This window comes from Salvelinus namaycush, chromosome 33 (assembly GCF_016432855.1).
Source record: "Salvelinus namaycush isolate Seneca chromosome 33, SaNama_1.0, whole genome shotgun sequence".
NCBI lineage: Eukaryota > Metazoa > Chordata > Actinopteri > Salmoniformes > Salmonidae > Salvelinus > Salvelinus namaycush.
Genome location: NC_052339.1, coordinates 28,277,368 through 28,296,912, shown reverse-complemented (window position 1 = coordinate 28,296,912; position 19,545 = coordinate 28,277,368). Strand labels below are relative to the sequence as shown.

General features: G+C 43.3%; 1 protein-coding gene across 1 annotated transcript; it reads right to left on the bottom strand.

The window, feature by feature from the left end:
• Positions 1 to 1,425: 1,425 nt before the first annotated feature.
• Positions 1,426 to 16,836, bottom strand: LOC120027793 (death-associated protein 1-like). Its single transcript, XM_038972824.1, has 4 exons — positions 16,647 to 16,836; positions 14,576 to 14,681; positions 9,442 to 9,484; positions 1,426 to 2,016 (listed from the first exon to the last, which is right to left on the bottom strand). Exons 1-4 carry the CDS (start codon positions 16,699 to 16,701, stop codon positions 1,897 to 1,899), a joined length of 324 nt encoding a protein of 107 aa, XP_038828752.1. The 5' UTR covers positions 16,702 to 16,836; the 3' UTR covers positions 1,426 to 1,896.
• Positions 16,837 to 19,545: the final 2,709 nt, after the last annotated feature.

Here is a 19,545-nt window from a genome sequence, read left to right as displayed (position 1 = left end):
AAAGCCCGTTTGTGGGAAAATCTCATTCTGATTGGCTGGGCCTGGCTCCCCATGGCTACACCCCTGCTCAGTCATGTGAAATCCATAGATTAGGTCCTAATTTATTTATTTCTATTGACTGATGTCTTTATAAACCCAGCAAAAAAAGAAATGTCCCTTTTTCAGGACCCTGTCTTTCAAAGATAATTCGTAAAAATCCAAATAACTTCACAGATCTTCATTGTAAAGGGTTTAAACACTGTTTCCCATACTTGTTCAATGAACCATAAACAATTAATGAACATGCACCTGTGGAACGGTCGTTAAGACACTAACAGCTTACAGACGGTAGGCAATTAAGGTCAAAGTTATGAAAATTTAGGACACTAAAGAGGCCTTTCTACTGACTCTGAAAAACACCAAAAGAAAGATGGCCAGGGTCTCTGCTCATCTGCGTGAACGTGCCTAGGCATGCTGCAAGGAGGCATGAGGACTGCAGATGTGGCCAGGGCAATAAATCGCAATGTCCGTACTTTGAGACGCCTAAGACAGCGCTACAGGGAGACAGGACGGACAGCTGATCGTCCTCGCAGTGGCAGACCACGTGTACCAACACCTGCGCAGGTCTTATAGGCCTGTTGTAAGGCAGGTCCTCACCAGAAACAACGTTGCCTATGGACACAAACCCACCGTCGCTGGACCAGACAGGACTGACAAAAAGTTCTCTCACTGACGAGTCGCGGTTTTGTCTCACCAGAGGTGATGGTCGGATTCGCGTTTATTGTCGAAGGAATGAGCGTTACACCGAGGCCTGTACTCGGGAGCGGGTTCGATTTGGAGGTGGAGGGTCTGTCATGGTCTGGGGTGGTGTGTCACAGCATCATCGGACTGAGCTTGTTGTCATTGCAGGCAATCTCAAAACTGTGTGTTACAGGGAAGACATCCTCCTCCCTCATGTGGTACCCTTCCTGCAGGCTCATCCTGACCTGATCCTTTAGCATGACAATGCCACCAGCCATACTGCTCGTTCTGTGCGTAATTTTCTGTAAGACAGGAATGTCAGTGTTCTGCCATGGCCAGCGAAGAGCCCGGATCTCAATCCCATTGAGCACGTCTGGGACCTGTTGGATCGGAGGGTGAGGGCTAGGGCCATTTCCCCCAGAAATGTCCGGGAACTTGCAGTTGCCTTCATGGAAGAGTGGGGTAATATCTCACAGCAAGAACTGGCAAATCTGGTGCAGTCCATGAGGAGATGCACTGCAGTACTTAATGCAGCTGGTGGCCACACCAGATACTGACTTACTTTTGATTTTGACCCCCCCCTTTGTTCAGGGTCACATTATTCCATTTCTGTTAGTCACATGTCTGTGGAACTTGTTCAGTTTATGTCTCAGTTGAATCTTGTTACGTTCAGACAAATATTTACACGTTGTTTGCTGAAAATAAACGCAGTTGACAGTGCGAGGACGTTTCTTTTTTTGCTGAGTTTATGAACTGTAACTCAGTAAATCTTTGAAATTGTTGCGTTTATATTTCTGTTCAGTATAATAACCCAAGTATGAGAGTGGGATCACATGGAATGCTTAACAGGGGATTCCCTGGTAACCTGAGCACTTATGGTAATTGGTTGCATGCTTAATTGATTGGTTGTTCAGTTCTTTGATTGGTTTGTGGTTATTGGGTTGGTCGGTAGGCTGCTGTGATAGGTTGGCTGATGTGGTTCATTGATGATGCGTTGCATTGGCTTGCCCTTAGTCACAGATTTAGGATCAGTTTCGCCTCTTCAAATCCTTACTTAACCATTGGAGGGGGGTAAACACAAAACTGACTGTAGAGCTGTGTCTGGGAAGATTACTGGCGCCTTGTGGGGCCAACTGTAGCAGAGTTAGCGGAGGGAAGGTAAGCTTGGCGGTAGCCTCACTTGCGGGGCTGGTGGATTTGCTGGGTGAGGTGCTGGTTCTGGGGCATCTTGCTGACAGACGGCTGGGGCTTCTGGTGAGCTACCTGGGCTGCCGCTGGGGTGAAGTCCTTATCACCCTGAGAACACAACCACACACATCCACTTAGTACAGGTGTGTTACAGTACAAAAGGTGTTCACACACACACACATCTACATATATTCCTCAAGCTGATCGGCCTTTTAGTCAGAGCCCTATAGCTTCAATACATGCCACTGGCCTTTGTGCTCCTCCAAGCATCCAGCAGCACCAGTGTGTGGTGTCTATCACTTGTATGTATACGCGCTGTCTCTCCTGGTGTGCCGATCTGTTTGACCCCAGTCTGTTCTAAATATTCTGGCTCTCTGATTAATTACCACAGGCATGCTGTGTGTGTGTGTGTGTGTCAGTAGAATCCAGTACAGAGACCTAGGAGAGTAAATCCATTTGATTTCAATCACTTTTTGACTGAACCCCTTTTGATTTGAACGAAACCTTCTATACATATTTTCCCATTGTAGAAGTACTCAGAACGTGATCTTTTGGACCTTAAAGAGATAAAAGGTGCTAAAAGGTGCTGAAAGTTGACCCATTTTGCATTCCCCACCCTGCCATGAGACATCCATGTCTTCATCACTGGAAAAGATAAATGGCTGAGATTTACATGATTTAAAAAGCTTACAAACAGGGTTGTCAAACTATTTTATATATATATATATTTTTTTAAAGTAAAAATGTAACCTTAAAAAGGTCAATTATCAAAAAAAAATTAAAAATAAGATTTACATGTTGTAGCTTAGAACCTATTTTACATCATATGAGGTTATGTTGTGCTCGCCATCGGTTGAGATACAACATGCTCTTGAATACAGGGCGAGTGTCATGTTTTGGCTGATAAACGTACTCAAATGTGAATATAAAAAGGTATCACAAAGATGGAGGTCAACACATCATAGAACACTGACTTGAATGGGAGTATCTGTTGTTTTAAATTATACTGTCAATCTTCCATAGGAAACCTATTGAAATCATAGACATATAGATCATAGAATAGACATGAACATTTACTTTAAGTTGACATTCAGCAACGAGTAGACCGGTGGCCATCATTATGTTAGTAATTAGAAGCAAAAATTTCAGTTCAATTTCAAATGGTGTACTAGTCAAATTGCAGTGGTCTGAAGGAATAGGTCCATTATATGAATTATATTTCTATGATTGAAATGATGCCCACCCTGTATTTAAGAGCATGTTGTGTCTCAACCGATGGCAGGCACAACAAATCTCAGCTACAACATAAACAAATAATAACAAAAATCGGTTTACCCATTTTTAGATAAGACGTTAAAGGTTAAAAAAAACACAACTGCTCAAAAGTTTTAGAACACCTCATTCAAGGGTTTCTTTATTTTTACTATTTTCTACATTGTAGAATAATAGTGAAGACATCAAAACTATGAAATAACACATATGGAATCATGTAGTAACCACAAAAGTGTTATACAAATATATTTGAGATTTGAGATTCTTCAAATAGCCACTCTTTGCCTTGACAGCTTAGCACACTCTTGGCATTCTCTCAACCAGCTTCATGTTAACTGGAATGCATTTCAATTAACAGGTGTGCCTTGTTAAAAATTAATTTGTGGAATTTCTTTCCTTCTTAATGCGTTTGAGTCAATCAGTTGTGTTGTGACAAGGTAGGGGGGTTATACAGAAGATAGCCCTATTCGGTAAAAGACCAAGTCCATATTATGGCAAAAACAGCTCAAATAAGCAAAGAGAAATGACAGTCCATCATTACTTTAAGACATGAAGGTCAATACGGAACATTGAGAACTTTGAAAGACTCTTCAACTGCAGTCGCAAAAACCATCAAGCACTATGATGAACTTGGCTCTCATGAGGACCGCCACAGGAATGGAAGACCCAGAGTTACTTCTGCTGCAGAGGATACGTTCATTAGAGTTACCAGCCTCAGAAATTGCAGCCCAAATAAATGCTTCACAGAATTTAACTAACAGACACATCTCAACATCAACTGTTCAGAAAAGACTGAATCAGTCCATCATTGTCAAATTTCTGCAAAGAAACTACTACTAAAGGACACCAATAAGAAGAGACTTGCTTGGGCGAAGAAACACAAGCAATGGACATTAGACCGGTGGGAAATTTGTCCTTTGGTCTGGAGTTGATACGCCATCCCATCTGCTTTGGGCTTAGTGGGACTATCATTTGTTTTTCAACAGAACAATGACCCAACATACCTCCAGGCTATGTAAGGGCTATTTTACCAAGAAGGAGAGTGATGAGTGCTGCATCAAATGACCTGGCCTCCACAATCCCCCAACCTCAACCAAATTGAGAAGGTTTGGGATGAGTCGGATCGCAGAGCGAAGGAAAAGCAGCCAACAAGTGCTCAACATAACTGGGAAGTCTTTCAAGACTGTTGGAAAAGCATTCCAGGTGAAGATGGTTGAGAGAATGCCAAGAGTGTGCAAAGCTGTCATCAAGGCGACGGGTGGCTTATTGAAGACTCAAATATACAGTTGAAGTCGGAAGTTTAGATACACTTAAGTTGGAGTCATTAAAACTAGTTTTTCAACCACTCCACAAATTTCTTGTTAACAAACTATAGTTTTGGCAAGTCGGTTAGGACATCTACTTTGTGCATGACACAAGTAATTTTCCCAACAATTGTTTACAGACAGATTATTTCACTGTATCATAATTCCAGTGGATCAGAATACGGTTTGCAACTGCACATAGGGACAAAGATCGTACTTTTTGGAGAAATGTCCTCTGGTCTGATGAAACAAAAATAGAACTGTTAGGCCATAATGACCATCGTTATGTTTGGAGGAAAAAGGGGGAGATTTGCAAGCCGAAGAACACCATTCCAACCGTGAAGCACGGGGGTGGCAGCATCATGTTGTGGGGGTGCTTTGCTGCAGGAGGGACTGGTGCACTTCACAAAATAGATGGCATCATGAGGCAGGGAAATTATGTGGATATACTGAAGCAACATCTCAAGACATCAGTCAGGAAGTTAAAGCTTGGTCGCAAATGAGTCTTCCAAATGGACAATGACCCCAAGCATACTTCCAAAGTTGTGGCAAAATGGCTTAAGGACAACAAAGTCATGGTATTGGAGTTGCCATCACAAAGCTCTGACCTCAATCCCATAGAAAATGTGTGGGCAGAACTGAAAAACCATGTGCGAGCAAGGAGGCCTACAGATCTGACTCAATTACACCAGCTCTGTCAGGAGGAATGTGCCAAAATTCACCCAACTTATTGTGGGAAGCTTGTGGAAGGCTACCCGAAACGTTTGACCCAAGTTAAACAATTTAAAGGCAATGCTACCAAATACTAATTGAGTGTATGTAAACTTCTGACCCACTGGGAATGTGATGAAAGAAATAAAAGCTGAAATAAATCATTCTATCTACTATTATTCTGACATTTCACATTCTTAAAATAAAATGGTTATCCTAACTGACATAAGACAGGGACTTTTTACTAGGATTAAATGTCAGAAATGGTGAAAAACAGAGTTTAAATGTATTTGTCTAAGGTGTATGTAAACTTCTGACTTCAACTGTATGTTGATTTGTTTAACACCTTTTTTGTTACTACATGATTCCATGTGTTATTTCATAGTTTTGATGTCTTCACTATTATTCTACAATGTAGAAAATTGTACAAATAAAGAAAAACCCTTGAATGAGTAGTTGTTCTAAAACTTGACCGGTAGTGTATTTCTTTTTTAAACATTTATTTCAAGAAATGATTAAATAGTTTGATAACTCTGTTTGTATACTTTAAAATTATAATCAAACTCAACCTTTTCCAGTGATGAAGACATGGATGTCTCATGTTAGGGTGGGGTATGCAAAACGTGTTAACTTTGAGCTTTGACCACTTCTTCCATGGGCAGACGTATGGAAAGTGGTTTAAATCAAAAGGGATTGCTGTCAAAAAGTGATCGAATTCAAATGGATTTACCCAGGAGTGTCTACCCACATGGTCTATCTAAACCCTCAATCTGAAGTTCCAAGAACTCAGCCCACAAATACACATCCTCCCCTTCGATGCCACATCCCATCAAAATCAAACGCATTTACTTTTTACACTCCATTGCATTGCTTCACATTGTAGGCATTCTTAGGCTATGTAGTGCTATAGTTAAGACTAAAGAACTTGATTGGCAGTCTTCTCTCTCAGACAGGGCGGCGCACAATTGGCCCAGTGTCGTCCGGGGTTTGGGTTTGGCCGGGGCAGGCCGTCATTGTAAATAAGAATGTGTTCTTTACTGACTTGCCTAGTTTAAATAAAGGTTAATTAAAAAGAGAAGGCATGGCACTAATAAGGGTTAGGACACAAGTCCATTAATACCATAGGGTGAGGGTCAGATTCAACCTACAGACAGAGGATGAAAGTATAGCTCATATAAAAGTCAACTGCCCCTAGCTCTTCATAATCTCCCGCTCACTCTCTTTCCCGCTCTCCCCCAGGAGAATTGTGTAGCGTTCCAGAAGAGTACTGTAGTGTGTAACAGTGGTGTAGTCATAATATCGGAGTCTGATAGATAAGAGAGATGTGCTGGCTGTGAATGACTCACCAGCTTCAAATCTCTAGGAAATGCTAACACAGCAGTATAGAGAATACACACACACACACGCACGCACACACTTTTATATATCATGTCTGTGTGTCTGTGCATGCATGCGATCTAATGTTGTGCAATGTATATTCGTGAATGTTTCAGTTTAAGACCATAACTCCTATAGATCTGAAAGACCTACAATCAAGGGAGCCAAGGGGTGTGGCAGACATTATCCAGGTTAGGAGGCCTGAATCTGGGCATGACACCACTCAGACCCCTTTATACAGTCCAGTGGAGCTGGTACAATAAAACTCCTGTATCAGTTTATCAGGTTTATCTATATAAACCTCTGGACATACGGACGGGAATGCAAGCGCTCACACACAGTGGAATAAGGTCAAACTAGGATGGCAATGTATATGAGGTAGGTATATATATATATATATAAGAGAAAGGGATGGGGTGTGTATCAGTGTGAGGGAGAGAGAAAGGAAGGGATGGGGTGTGTATCAGTGTGAGGGAGAGAGAAAGGAAGAGATGGGGGGTGTATCAGTGTGAGGGAGAGAGAAAGGAAGAGATGGGGTGTGTATCAGTGTGAGGGAGAGAGACAGGAAGGGATGGGGTGTGTATCAGTGTGAGGGAGAGAGACAGGAAGGGATGGGGTGTGTATCAGTGTGAGGGAGAGAGAAAGGAAGGGATGGGGTGTGTATCAGTGTGAGGGAGAGAGACAGGAAGGGATGGGGTGTGTATCAGTGTGAGGGAGAGAGACAGGAAGGGATGGGGTGTGTATCAGTGTGAGGGAGAGAGAAAGGAAGGGATGGGGTGTGTATCAGTGTGAGGGAGAGAGAAAGGAAGAGATGGGGTGTGTATCAGTGTGAGGGAGAGAGACAGGAAGGGATGGGGTGTGTATCAGTGTGAGGGAGAGAGACAGGAAGGGATGGGGTGTGTATCAGTGTGAGGGAGAGAGACAGGAAGGGATGGGGTGTGTATCAGTGTGAGGGAGAGAGAAAGGAAGGGATGGGGTGTGTATCAGTGTGAGGGAGAGAGACAGGAAGGGATGGGGTGTGTATCAGTGTGAGGGAGAGAGACAGGAAGGGATGGGGTGTGTATCAGTGTGAGGGAGAGAGACAGGAAGGGATGGGGTGTGTATCAGTGTGAGGGAGAGAGACAGGAAGGGATGGGGTGTGTATCAGTGTGAGGGAGAGAGAAAGGAAGGGATGGGGTGTGTATCAGTGTGAGGGAGAGAGAAAGGAAGAGATGGGGTGTGTATCAGTGTGAGGGAGAGAGACAGGAAGGGATGGGGTGTGTATCAGTGTGAGGGAGAGAGACAGGAAGGGATGGGGTGTGTATCAGTGTGAGGGAGAGAGACAGGAAGGGATGGGGTGTGTATCAGTGTGAGGGAGAGAGAAAGGAAGGGATGGGGTGTGTATCAGTGTGAGGGAGAGAGAAAGGAAGAGATGGGGTGTGTATCAGTGTGAGGGAGAGAGACAGGAAGGGATGGGGTGTGTATCAGTGTGAGGGAGAGAGACAGGAAGGGATGGGGTGTGTATCAGTGTGAGGGAGAGAGACAGGAAGGGATGGGGTGTGTATCAGTGTGAGGGAGAGAGAAAGGAAGAGATGGGGTGTGTATCAGTGTGAGGGAGAGAGACAGGAAGGGATGGGGTGTGTATCAGTGTGAGGGAGAGAGACAGGAAGGGATGGGGTGTGTATCAGTGTGAGGGAGAGAGACAGGAAGGGATGGGGTGTGTATCAGTGTGAGGGAGAGAGAAAGGAAGGGATGGGGTGTGTATCAGTGTGAGGGAGAGAGAAAGGAAGGGATGGGGTGTGTATCAGTGTGAGGGAGAGAGAAAGGAAGGGATGGGGTGTGTATCAGTGTGAGGGAGAGAGACAGGAAGGGATGGGGTGTGTATCAGTGTGAGGGAGAGAGAAAGGAAGAGATGGGGTGTGTATCAGTGTGAGGGAGAGAGACAGGAAGGGATGGGGTGTGTATCAGTGTGAGGGAGAGAGACAGGAAGGGATGGGGTGTGTATCAGTGTGAGGGAGAGAGACAGGAAGGGATGGGGTGTGTATCAGTGTGAGGGAGATAGAAAGGAAGAGATGGGGTGTGTATCAGTGTGAGGGAGAGAGAAAGGAAGGGATGGGGTGTGTATCAGTGTGAGGGAGAGAGACAGGAAGGGATGGGGTGTGTATCAGTGTGAGGGAGAGAGAAAGGAAGAGATGGGGTGTGTATCAGTGTGAGGGAGAGAGACAGGAAGGGATGGGGTGTGTATCAGTGTGAGGGAGAGAGAAAGGAAGGGATGCGGTGTGTATCAGTGTGAGGGAGAGAGATTGAGAATGTGTGTGCTATAGAGAAATGTATTTGTGTGTTTGAGAGAGATGGAATGAGAGGTGGAGAGAGATGTACAGAATGTCCAGAGAGATCTTTCTCTCTCCATAGGAAGGCAATATAAATGAGTGGAATTTAGTTTAGTTTACCAAACCTCAACAAATATAGATCCGAGGCAGTAAGGCTAGCCTTAATCAGGGAGATGTAGAAGCCCTCTCTAAGGTCATCTCAGTGGGAGAATATAATCTCTGCAGCTGCCCCCTGGTTCGTCAGGCTTTATTTAAGGCTGTCGCAGCCTGCAGGTATGGCAGCACAGACAAATAGAGAATAAAAAGGCAAGCCTAGATGTACAGATAGAGAGCTAAGTAGAGACCCCAGAGGGGTGAGCTTAGATGGGGGTAAGCATGGTGTGTGAGTGGAAACGGTGGGGGTAAATGGCAATATCCTAGGGGTCAGGGTAGGCTAAGCTTAGTGTGTGTGTGCATTGGTGAAGAATCCAGTCCGAGGTGATATCTGGGTGGGTCATACACACACACACACACACACACACACACACACACACACACACACACACACACTTTGGTCTTACCTTTGTAACCACTCCTGACACGACCACAGTGGGCTTTGGTGGGCTAGAGACAGAAAGAGGGGTTAAACACATCAGACTCCTACCTCAATGTCAATTCTTTGACGAGACATGATCACATTTTGTTGAGATGAAATGCCTAATGAATGTATGCCAGTGTCGATGTCAGAAACACTGACCATCAACTCTGGAGTTTCTCTTTCAGGGGGTTATAAAAGACAGGAACAGAAAGTGCTTCTGTTTGATCCAATTGAACAAACATACACAGAGACGGCGAGAGAAAGAGACCGCCATGATCTCATTCACAGTACTGTGATGCTGTGGACCTGCCTGCCATCCTGCTAAATGACTATCATTAATACTGGGCTGGTTCTACACTGCAACTCACACAGCAGGGGAGAGGGAGGAAAGAAGGAGGGGGGGGGGGGGGGGGGGGGGGGGTGATGAGGGGAGGGGAGAGATCCCGAGATGGAAATGGACCTTGACATGAGAAACGAGTCCTGTCTGGTGTAACAGCAGAACCATTACCGGAGGTGAAAAGCTGTCCTCAGCGTCTACCTCTGGAGGTTTGGGCAGGGCAGCAGAGAGACTTAACGTAGCATACACAATTAAAGTAGTCTACATATTGTCGCTAGCGTCCTTGGTACAACACCAGCGGCCTTGTCAAGACGTTAATGACTGACAGACACAGGCCCACTTCGCTGCAGTATACCTGTATTGGAGTACTTCACTTAAAGTAGCCTAAACATTATCTTCAAGTAATGTCAACATGTTATTACAATCTAACTACACTGGTATGAGAGCAATTTAATCAGGCGCAGTCAGTCAGTCATCTGGAGTGCAGATGCACCAGATAGACAAGATGAGGTTAAAGAGAGAAACAAAAAGAGAGGGGGAGAGAGAGAGAGAGGGGATAAAGAGAATGATCAAATTTGATTTGTTATATACACGTGTTTAGCAGATGTTATTGCGGGTGTAGCGAAATGCTAGAGGGAGAGAGAGGGATAAAGAGAAATAGAGTGGGGGAGAGCAAGAGCACGAGATGAAAAATAACTTCAGAGTTAGGGTTGGTCCCGACCCTCAGGCTGTGTACAGGAAGTGCTTATGGCGATGCTCTGTTGCCTTTACTGTAAACTTCTCTCCCTTTCCTCCCATCTCTCCATCTAGGTCTAAATTGTATGTGACAGGCGTTCCCATGGTGACCTCGCTCCACTGGCTGCTACACAGCATCCACCTGCTCTCAACAGAGTGGACACAGGCATGCACGCAGGACACACACACACACTAACCTTGCTCTTTAATGAGCGACTGAAGGAAAGCCAGAGCCAGGGTAAGAGCCAAGCTGACCGCATCAGAGGATTTTTACAGCATTTCACACGGGCACTTTCACTGCCGCCTCTGATCTCTCCAGAGGACCCGGGGCAGGAGCTGTTATGACAACCTCCCTCTTTAGGCTGGGGCATAGGGTAAGCCAATACTTGAAACCTCTTTCGCTCTCTTTACTTTCCCTGTGTCCATGCCACAATTCCTGTTCGCTCCCAAGGACCGGCCAAAGAGAGGAGCGAGAGCCACAGCTGAGTTTGAACGTTTATACAAAACTCTCACTGTGTTGCTCAACAGGTTCTGGAGAGGACACTCAGCAGTAAACGCAACACACAGTGTGGTGTAAATATTTCACCTGGATAAACTTACATTGCTCAACAGTCGAGACCCAATAGGCCATAATGACAAGTTCTAAGAAAAACAAGGTGGACCTCAGGTTGACAATAGGCAGTGAAGGGATGAAAATTAACAGATATTAAAGCATCAGACCTGGTCGTTGTCTCTTCTAGCACAGATACCGGCCATCATAGGTTATTTGGTGAGTTCAAGTTTGTGGAATGTTCTTATCAGTTCTAAAAATTAAACACATTATTTGGTACAAGGACTATGTATGTATGTGTGTATGAACAGTTGAAGTCGGAGGTTTAGATACACTTAGGTTGGAGTCATTAAAACTTGTTTTTCAACCACTCCACAAATGTCTTGTTAACAAACTATAGTTTTGGCAAGTCGGTTAGGACAGCTACTTTGTGCATGACACAAGTCATTTTTCCAACAATTGTTTACAGACAGATTATTTCACTGTATCACAATTCCAGTGGGTCAGAAGTTTACATACACTAAGTGGACTGTGCCTTTAAACAGCTTGGAAAATTCCAGAAAATTATGTCATGGCTTTAGAAGCTTCTGATAGGCTAACTGACATCATTTGAGTCAATTGCAGGTGTACCTGTGGATGTATTTCAAGGCCTACCTTCAAACTCAGTGCCTCTTTGCTTGACATCATGGGAAAATCAAAAGAAATCAGCCAAAACCTCAGAAATAAAATTGTAGAATTCCACAAGTCTGGTTCATCCGTGGGAGCATTTGCCAAACGCCTGAATGTACCACGTTCATCTGTTCAAACAATAATACGCAAGTATAAACACCAATGTGGCCATCAGCCGTCATACCGCTTAAGAAGGAGACGCATTCTGTCTCCTAGAGATGAACGTACTTTGGTGCGAAAAGTGCATATCAATCCCAGAACAGCAGCAAAGGACCTTGTGAAGATGCTGGAGGAAACAGGTCCAAAAGTATCTATATCCACAGTAAAACGAGTCATATATCGACACAATCTGAAAGGCCACTCAGCAAGGAAGAAGCCACTGCTCCAAAACCGCCATAAAAAAGCCAGACTACGGTTTGCAACTGTACATAGGGACAAAGATCGTACTTTTTGGAGAAATGTCCTCTGTTCTGATGAAACAAAAATAGAACTGTTTGGCCATAATGACCATCGTTATGTTTGGAGGAAAAGGGGGAGGCTTGCAAGTCGAAGAACACCATCCCAACTGTGAAGATCGGGGGTGGCAGCATTGTGTTGTGGGGGTGCTTTGCTGCAGGAGGGACTGGTGCACTTCACAAAATAGATGGCATCATGAGGCAGGGAAATTATGTGGATATATTGAAGCAACATCAAGACATCAGTCAGGAAGTTAGAGCTTTGTCGCAAATGGGTCTTCCAAATGGACAATGACCCCAAGCATACTTCCAAAGTTGTGGCAAATTGGCTTAAGGACAACTAAGTCAAGGTATTGGAGTGGCCATCACAAAGCCCTGACCTCATCCTATAGAAAATTTGTGGGCAGAACTGAAAAAGCGTGTGCGAGCAAGAAGGCCTACAAACCTGACTCAGTTACACCAGCTCTGTCAAGAGGAATGGGCCAAGATTCACCCAACTTATTGTGGGAAGCTTGTGGAAGGCTACCCGAAACGTTTGACCCAAGTTAAACAATTTAAAGGCAATGCTACCAAATACTAATTGAGTGTACGTAAACTTCTGACCCACTGGGAATGTGATGAAAGAAATCACTACTATTATTCTGACATTTCACATTCTTAAAATAAAGTGGTGATCCTAACTGACCTAAAACAGGGAATTTTCACTGGGATTACATGTCAGGAATTGTGAAAAACTGAGTTTAAATGTATTTGGTTAAAGTTGTATGTAAACTTCTGACTTCAACTGTATGTATGTGTGCAGGTACAATGGCTTGTGAAAGTATTCACCCTCCTTGGCATTTTTCTTATTTTGTTGCCTTACAACCTGGAATTCAAATATTTTTGGGGGGTTTGTATCATTTGATTTACACAACATGCCTACCACTTTGAAAATGCAAAATATTTTTTACTGTGAAACAAACAAGAAATAAGACAAATAAACAGAAAACGTGAGCGTGCATAACTATTCACCCCCCCAAAGCCAATACTTTGTAGAGCCACCTTTTGCAGCAATTATAGCTGCACGTCTCTTGGGGTATGTCTCTATAAGCTTGGCACATCTAGCCACTGAGATTTTTGCCCATTCTTCAAGGCAGAACTGCTCCAGCTCCTTCAAGTTGGATGGGTTCCACTGGTGTACAGCAATCTTTAAGTCATACCACAGATTCTCAATCGGATTGAGGTCTGGGCTTTGACGAGGTCATTCCAAGACATTTAAATGTTTCCCCTTAAACCACTTAAGTGTTGCTTTAGCAGTATTCTTAGGGTCATTGTCCTGCTGGAAGGTGAACCTCCGTCCCAGTCTCAAATCTCTGGAAGACTGAAACAGGTTTCCCTCAAGAATTTCCCTGTACCTAGCGCCATCCATCATTCCTTCAATTCTGACCAGATTCTCAGTCCCTGCTGATGAAAAACATCACCACAGCATGCAGCTACCACCACCATGCATCACTGTGAGGATGGTGTTCACGGGGTGATGAGATGTGTTGGGTTTTTGCCAGACAGTGTTTTCCTTGATGGCCAAAAATATAAATTTTAGTCTCATCTGACCAGAGTACCTTCTTCCATATGTTTGGGGAATCTCCCACATGCCTTTTGGCAAACACCAAACATGTTTGCATATTTTTTTCTTTTAGCAATGGCTTTTTTCTGGCTACTCTTCTGTAAAGCCCAGCTCTGTAGAGTGTACGGCTTAAAGTGGTCCTATGGACCGATACTTCAATCTCTGCTGTGGAGCTTTGCAGATCCTTCAGGGTTATCGTTGGTCTCTCTGTTGCCTCCATTATTAATGCCCTCCTTGCCTGGTCCGTGAGTTTTGGTGGGCGGCCCTCTCTTGGTAGGTTTGTCGTGGTGCCATATTCTTTCCATTCTTTAATAATGGACTTAATGGTGCTCCGTGGGATGTTCAAAGTTTCAGATATTTTTTAGAACCCAACCCTGATCTGTACTTCTCCACAACTTTGTCCCTGACCTGTTTGGAGAGCTCCTTGGTCTTCATGGTGCTGCTTGCTTGGTGGTGTTGCAGACTCTGGGGCCTTTCAGAACAGGTGTGTATATTTATACTGAGATCATGTGACAGATCATGACACTTAGATTGCACACATGTGGACTTTATTTAACAAATGATGTGACTTCTGAAGGTAATTGGTTGCACCAGGTCTTATTTTAGGGGCTTCATAGCAGAAGGGGTGAATACATATGCACGCTCCACTTTTCAATTTTTTTTACTTTTTGAAAAAGAAAAATATTTTCACTTCACCAATTTTGTGTGTGTGTGTGTGTGTGTGTGTGTGTGTGTGTGTGTTACCGTGTGTGTGTGTGTGTGTGTTACCTAGGCTCCTCCACAAACTCCTCGTCGTCCTTGTCCTTGACAGGTGGCGGCTCAGGTGGAGCTGCTCCCTGGTGCTTCTGCACTATCCTCATCCCCCCTGCCTTCACTGTCACACACAATGAATTCACATCAACACACACGTCTTTATCACTGTTATACATTAACACCCGACACACATTAGGCAGTGTTTCCCAAACTCGGTCCTGGGGACCCCAAAGGCTGCACATTTTGTTTTTGTTGCCCTAGCACAACACAGCTGATTCAAATAATCAACTCATCATCAAACTTTCATTATTTTTATCAGCTGTCTGGTGCTAGGGCAAAAACCAAAATATGCAGTTCCCCAGGACCGAGTTTGGGAAATGCTGCATTAGGGTAGGGTGGACAAAAGGCTGAGGCGCAACAAAGAATTAAAATGAACCACAGACAGTCAGATAATCAGATAGCCTAAAAGGCTTGTATTCACATATAATCCTGTTTAAAATAACCGATCTCAGTCCTCATTAAAGTGAACTCTGGGGTAAAAAAAACACTAAAGAACTCTGTTCTCTTCGCCTTCACATTGCCCTTGAATGAGGACTCAACTCTTCTGCCAGTTCACAACCTACTATTTTGTGGTTTGAGTCCTCTTTGTATTCACATTGCTATGTTTAGAAAGGAACCAAGATCTTTTTCCAACATTCACTCAATGCAGTCTGGGTTTTTACAATGTGCAAGAAAAGTCAATCCATCTGATCAGAAAGCTATGCCTACTTACATTTTGGAAGCAAAGAAATTGCATTTAGTTAAAATATGACAATCATCGTAATCAGAAGATACTAATAATATTGACATGTTAATAGTAACAGAATAAATAGCAAAAGAATAACTGCAGATTAAATAATGCTGTAATTGAATGTTGTAAGAGCTACAATTGATTTTGTACCCTTTTATCTTCACACTATTCAAACCCCACAATCAATAAACATCTTATGAAGCTCTCTTAGCCTATAGATCACATATTGTAAATAAATAACCTGAACTAAAAACTCATATTTTGGCATTTCTGTGCATCCTTGACAATTGCTAATCAATATCCCAAAACAGCACACGTTTTTTTCAGCGAACCCACACAATCTTCTCTCAATTGTGACACCAATGTGAGGGGTTATGGCAGGGGAAACGGTGTTGCAGTAGTCTAGTGTGTGGTGCGGGAATAATGACAAATGGACCTGGGGAGCTTTGTGTTCACATTGCCCTAAAAAAAGGAAACCGGACTGAGTATTTCAAGTGAACCCAACTCAGATCCCCTCTCGGTCTCAGTTCGTTTTGCTTCAGGGACTCTTGAGGGGTCTGAGTTCCCTTGGAGTGTTCACATTGGACAAAAAATTAAGCGAACCCTACTAAATTAACAAAAATTGTATAAACACCCTTAGAGTATTTTAAGACAAGGCATATCCTGCTAATGAGATCATGTCTTTTCACCACCTGGCAGTCCTAGTAACATTAGCTAGTAGCTACTTGTAATCTTTAGTCAGTTATGGCTATGTGCCCTACTTTCTATGTCCACGTAGGCTACTCCTTAGGACTGTTATCAGATCCCCCACAGACTTTAGCTACATAGCCTGGATGCCAGTCTGTTTCTGCTCTCTTGCCAACTCCTTATGGAATTGTCATGTCAAACCTATAGCAATAAGTGGAATGACAGCCAAACAGACTGGCACCCAGGCTTCATACGGTAGCTTCCACTATACTAACTAGGCCACATGAGAAGACACGGGCCTAGGTTTGATGGCGCACCGTCAATAAAACATTGGCAACATGTGCAACGTTAGATCTCAATGTACAGGCGTAGTGCGTTATTCGGGAAATCAGACTTAGCCACAGGCCACAAAAAAATTATTTCGTAAGCTTTCAGATGTTCTACAGCACACACATGTTAGTCTAGCTACTTGAGTAGTGTGTATCTAACTAACGTTGCCCAACACAATTATTGACATAGGTCTAATGCGTATGCAGTGATACAATGTCAGTTGAACCATGAAAACAAAAGCGATGTTTGTGCTGTAAAAAGCAACATAAGGTTTAATACCAGCCGGGAGGTGTCCTCCTTTGGTCTCGATTTTTTCCTTCGGAGGCGAAGACATCTGTAATCTTTCTATATTTCGAAGGAATGAAAAACGCTCGTTTAGATCTATTTTTCTGGGAAAAACAGCAGCAGTAGACTTCAGTCCAGTTCGTCAACGTGGCTTTTTTGTTTGGCAACGGTGCATGATGAGGACAGAGAAAATATCGACAAATAGGAAAGTCACGTTCAGTCTGACGTAGTGTAGGGTAGGTACGGGACGGGGCTAGTGCCAGAATAAAGAATTTCCCATGGATAAATAAAATCAACAGTGGTCAAAGTAAAAGGATGTATGGTCCGGTATGGCTTCCCGGCAAAATAAATAGTAAGGGTACACCATACCGGTAAAAACATGAGCCTATTACAATAATTAAAGCAAAATGTCAAGAAGACTGTAGGCTATTATACCACTTTTTATCATTGGCACATGTCAGAGGCATGGAAATGGAAGTACTGTACTTGAAAACGGGTGGTATAGCTCCAAAATGCTATGTGGTTCGATGAGAACACAGATACTTTGCCAAGGCAGAGATTTTTATTTAACCTTTATTTAACTAGGCAAGTCAGTTAAGAACAAATTATTATTTACAATGATGGCCTACCCCGGCCAAACCCTCCCCTAACCCGGACGACGCTGGACCAATTGTGCGCTGCACTATGGGACTCCCGATCACGGGTCTGTAGTGACACCTCTAGCACTGCGATGCAGTGCCTTAGACGGCCGCGCCACTCAGGATCACCTGAGTGGACACATCAATTCTGGCCTATTAACAATCGACAAATGTCATTACACTTTCTGGTGTTTTGTGTAACAGATGTCTCTTTCTATTCACCACTGTTTGGAGGCTGGATGAACTTGTCTAGTAAGTGATTGTTTGACAATTCAATTTAAGGGGCTTTATTGGCATGGGAAATATATGTTTATATGAAAATCAGATGAGAACATCATGACTGGTTGCTTTTATGCCACAATAAAAGGTAAAATATTTGAGCAGTTACATGACAAATCTTTATGACTAGGCCCACAGAGATGCTATTGAAATAATATGGATCATATAATTATATGTTTAGGCCCATAAACATTTTTGATATATGTTTGATATATAGCAGGTATATAGGAGGTCCCGTACCAGGAAGAAATTTACATTTACATTTTACATTTAAGTCATTTAGCAGACGCTCTTATCCAGAGCGACTTACAAATTGGAAAGTTCATACATATTCATCCTGGTCCCCCCGTGGGAATTGAACCCTGGTCCCCCCGTGGGAATTGAACCCACAACCCTGGCGTTGCAAGCGCCATGCTCTACCAACTGAGCCACACGGGACCAAATTAATTATACTTTCACCCCTGAAAATCAGGGATCGTCTAGTCAGTGTGTGTGTGCGCGTGCCTGTTCATTCGTGAGTGTGTTCGGTGTGTGTCAGTGTTTGGTTCTGACAGTAGCGAAGACATCCTATAACACCTATTCCCCCAGTCCAGAGGGTGTTGTAGTCCTATGAGAGGTGTCAAGGTGTTGATGTCCAATCAAAAGGCTAGGAGGTCACTGCTGTCCTTCTCTCCTTGTTTTGGAGAACAATGTTGTTGATGAATTCATAACAAAAACAACATTTGTCGATACATGTGAACATAAACACGCATTTAAAGTTAAACCGGGCTGCATTCAGCACATTTTTACGTTCTGGAACGTACAACTGAACGGAAATGGAAGCTGTACTGAAAGACCGGTTGAAAAATGGGGAGGGGTTGGGTTATGGCTTGGGGAACAATGTCAGCATGGTCACCGCCTTTTAAATTCGTCATTCACTGTGTCAAGCCACACCTCGCCACAACCACCAAATGGGAGCAAAGTAAACGTACATCAAAGTCTATTCAATAAAGTTTGGGGGAAAAGTGTTATTCAGTACAACCGTTCTGCAATGTAGCAATCATTCAAGCGAACTGAACGCACCTCATGTTCTTACGCACAAAAATGAGTCAGGCAATTCAAATGGTTGATTTACTAGGATGTGACCAAACGCTAAATTCTATCTCGTCCCATCAGATAACGTGGTACAAGTAGCACCAGGCGGCACTGATTACATCCTGGCACAACTTCTTCTCCCACCTATCAAATATATAATTTCTGTTTCACACACATCCATGTGCTTTTATGGGAAAAAATAAATTTGGTCCTTCCAAGAAAGTTTATCGTACATTGTAATTTTTTTTAAACGAAAATCCTAGGAGTCATATAGGTTATCAGCGCCACCTTAATTGTTTTATTTAACTATTGACTGTTTCTAGGTGGCACCCAGTGCTAAAGCGGTCACTCGTAATTGATAGTGCGTTTTAACCGTGGGTTCGAGCCCACTTCGCATCAAGCTTTTTTTCTCAGGAAAAAACTGTTCAAAGTCGGTCCTTCGATGCTCGATTAAAATTATTATAATTATGCATAAACTATAAAACATTGGAGGCCTACATGTATATACTAATGACAAAGAGTCTTCCTACATTGACTGCCGACTCAAACTGCAATACTGCCATCTGTATGATGATACTGAGAGTGCAAATTATTTCTACTGTATACTTTGGGTCCTCCTCCAGTGAATAACACATACTGTATGTGACTAAGCAGATGATTATGAAAATGCATAAAATGTGGGCTTACATTTAGGTGTACAGGTCCATGTAATATAGCCTGCAATAAGATTATTAGGCGAAAGTAGTGTGTTTGAGTGCAAGGCAGAAATTCCTTTTTATAAATTTTCAAGCTGTTGGCTACGTCCCTTTTCAACACACTTACCCAGTAGACTATATGTACATCCACATTTCAAAGGGGGAGGACTCATGTGAGATTCAACCCCTTCAAATCAAATCAAAATG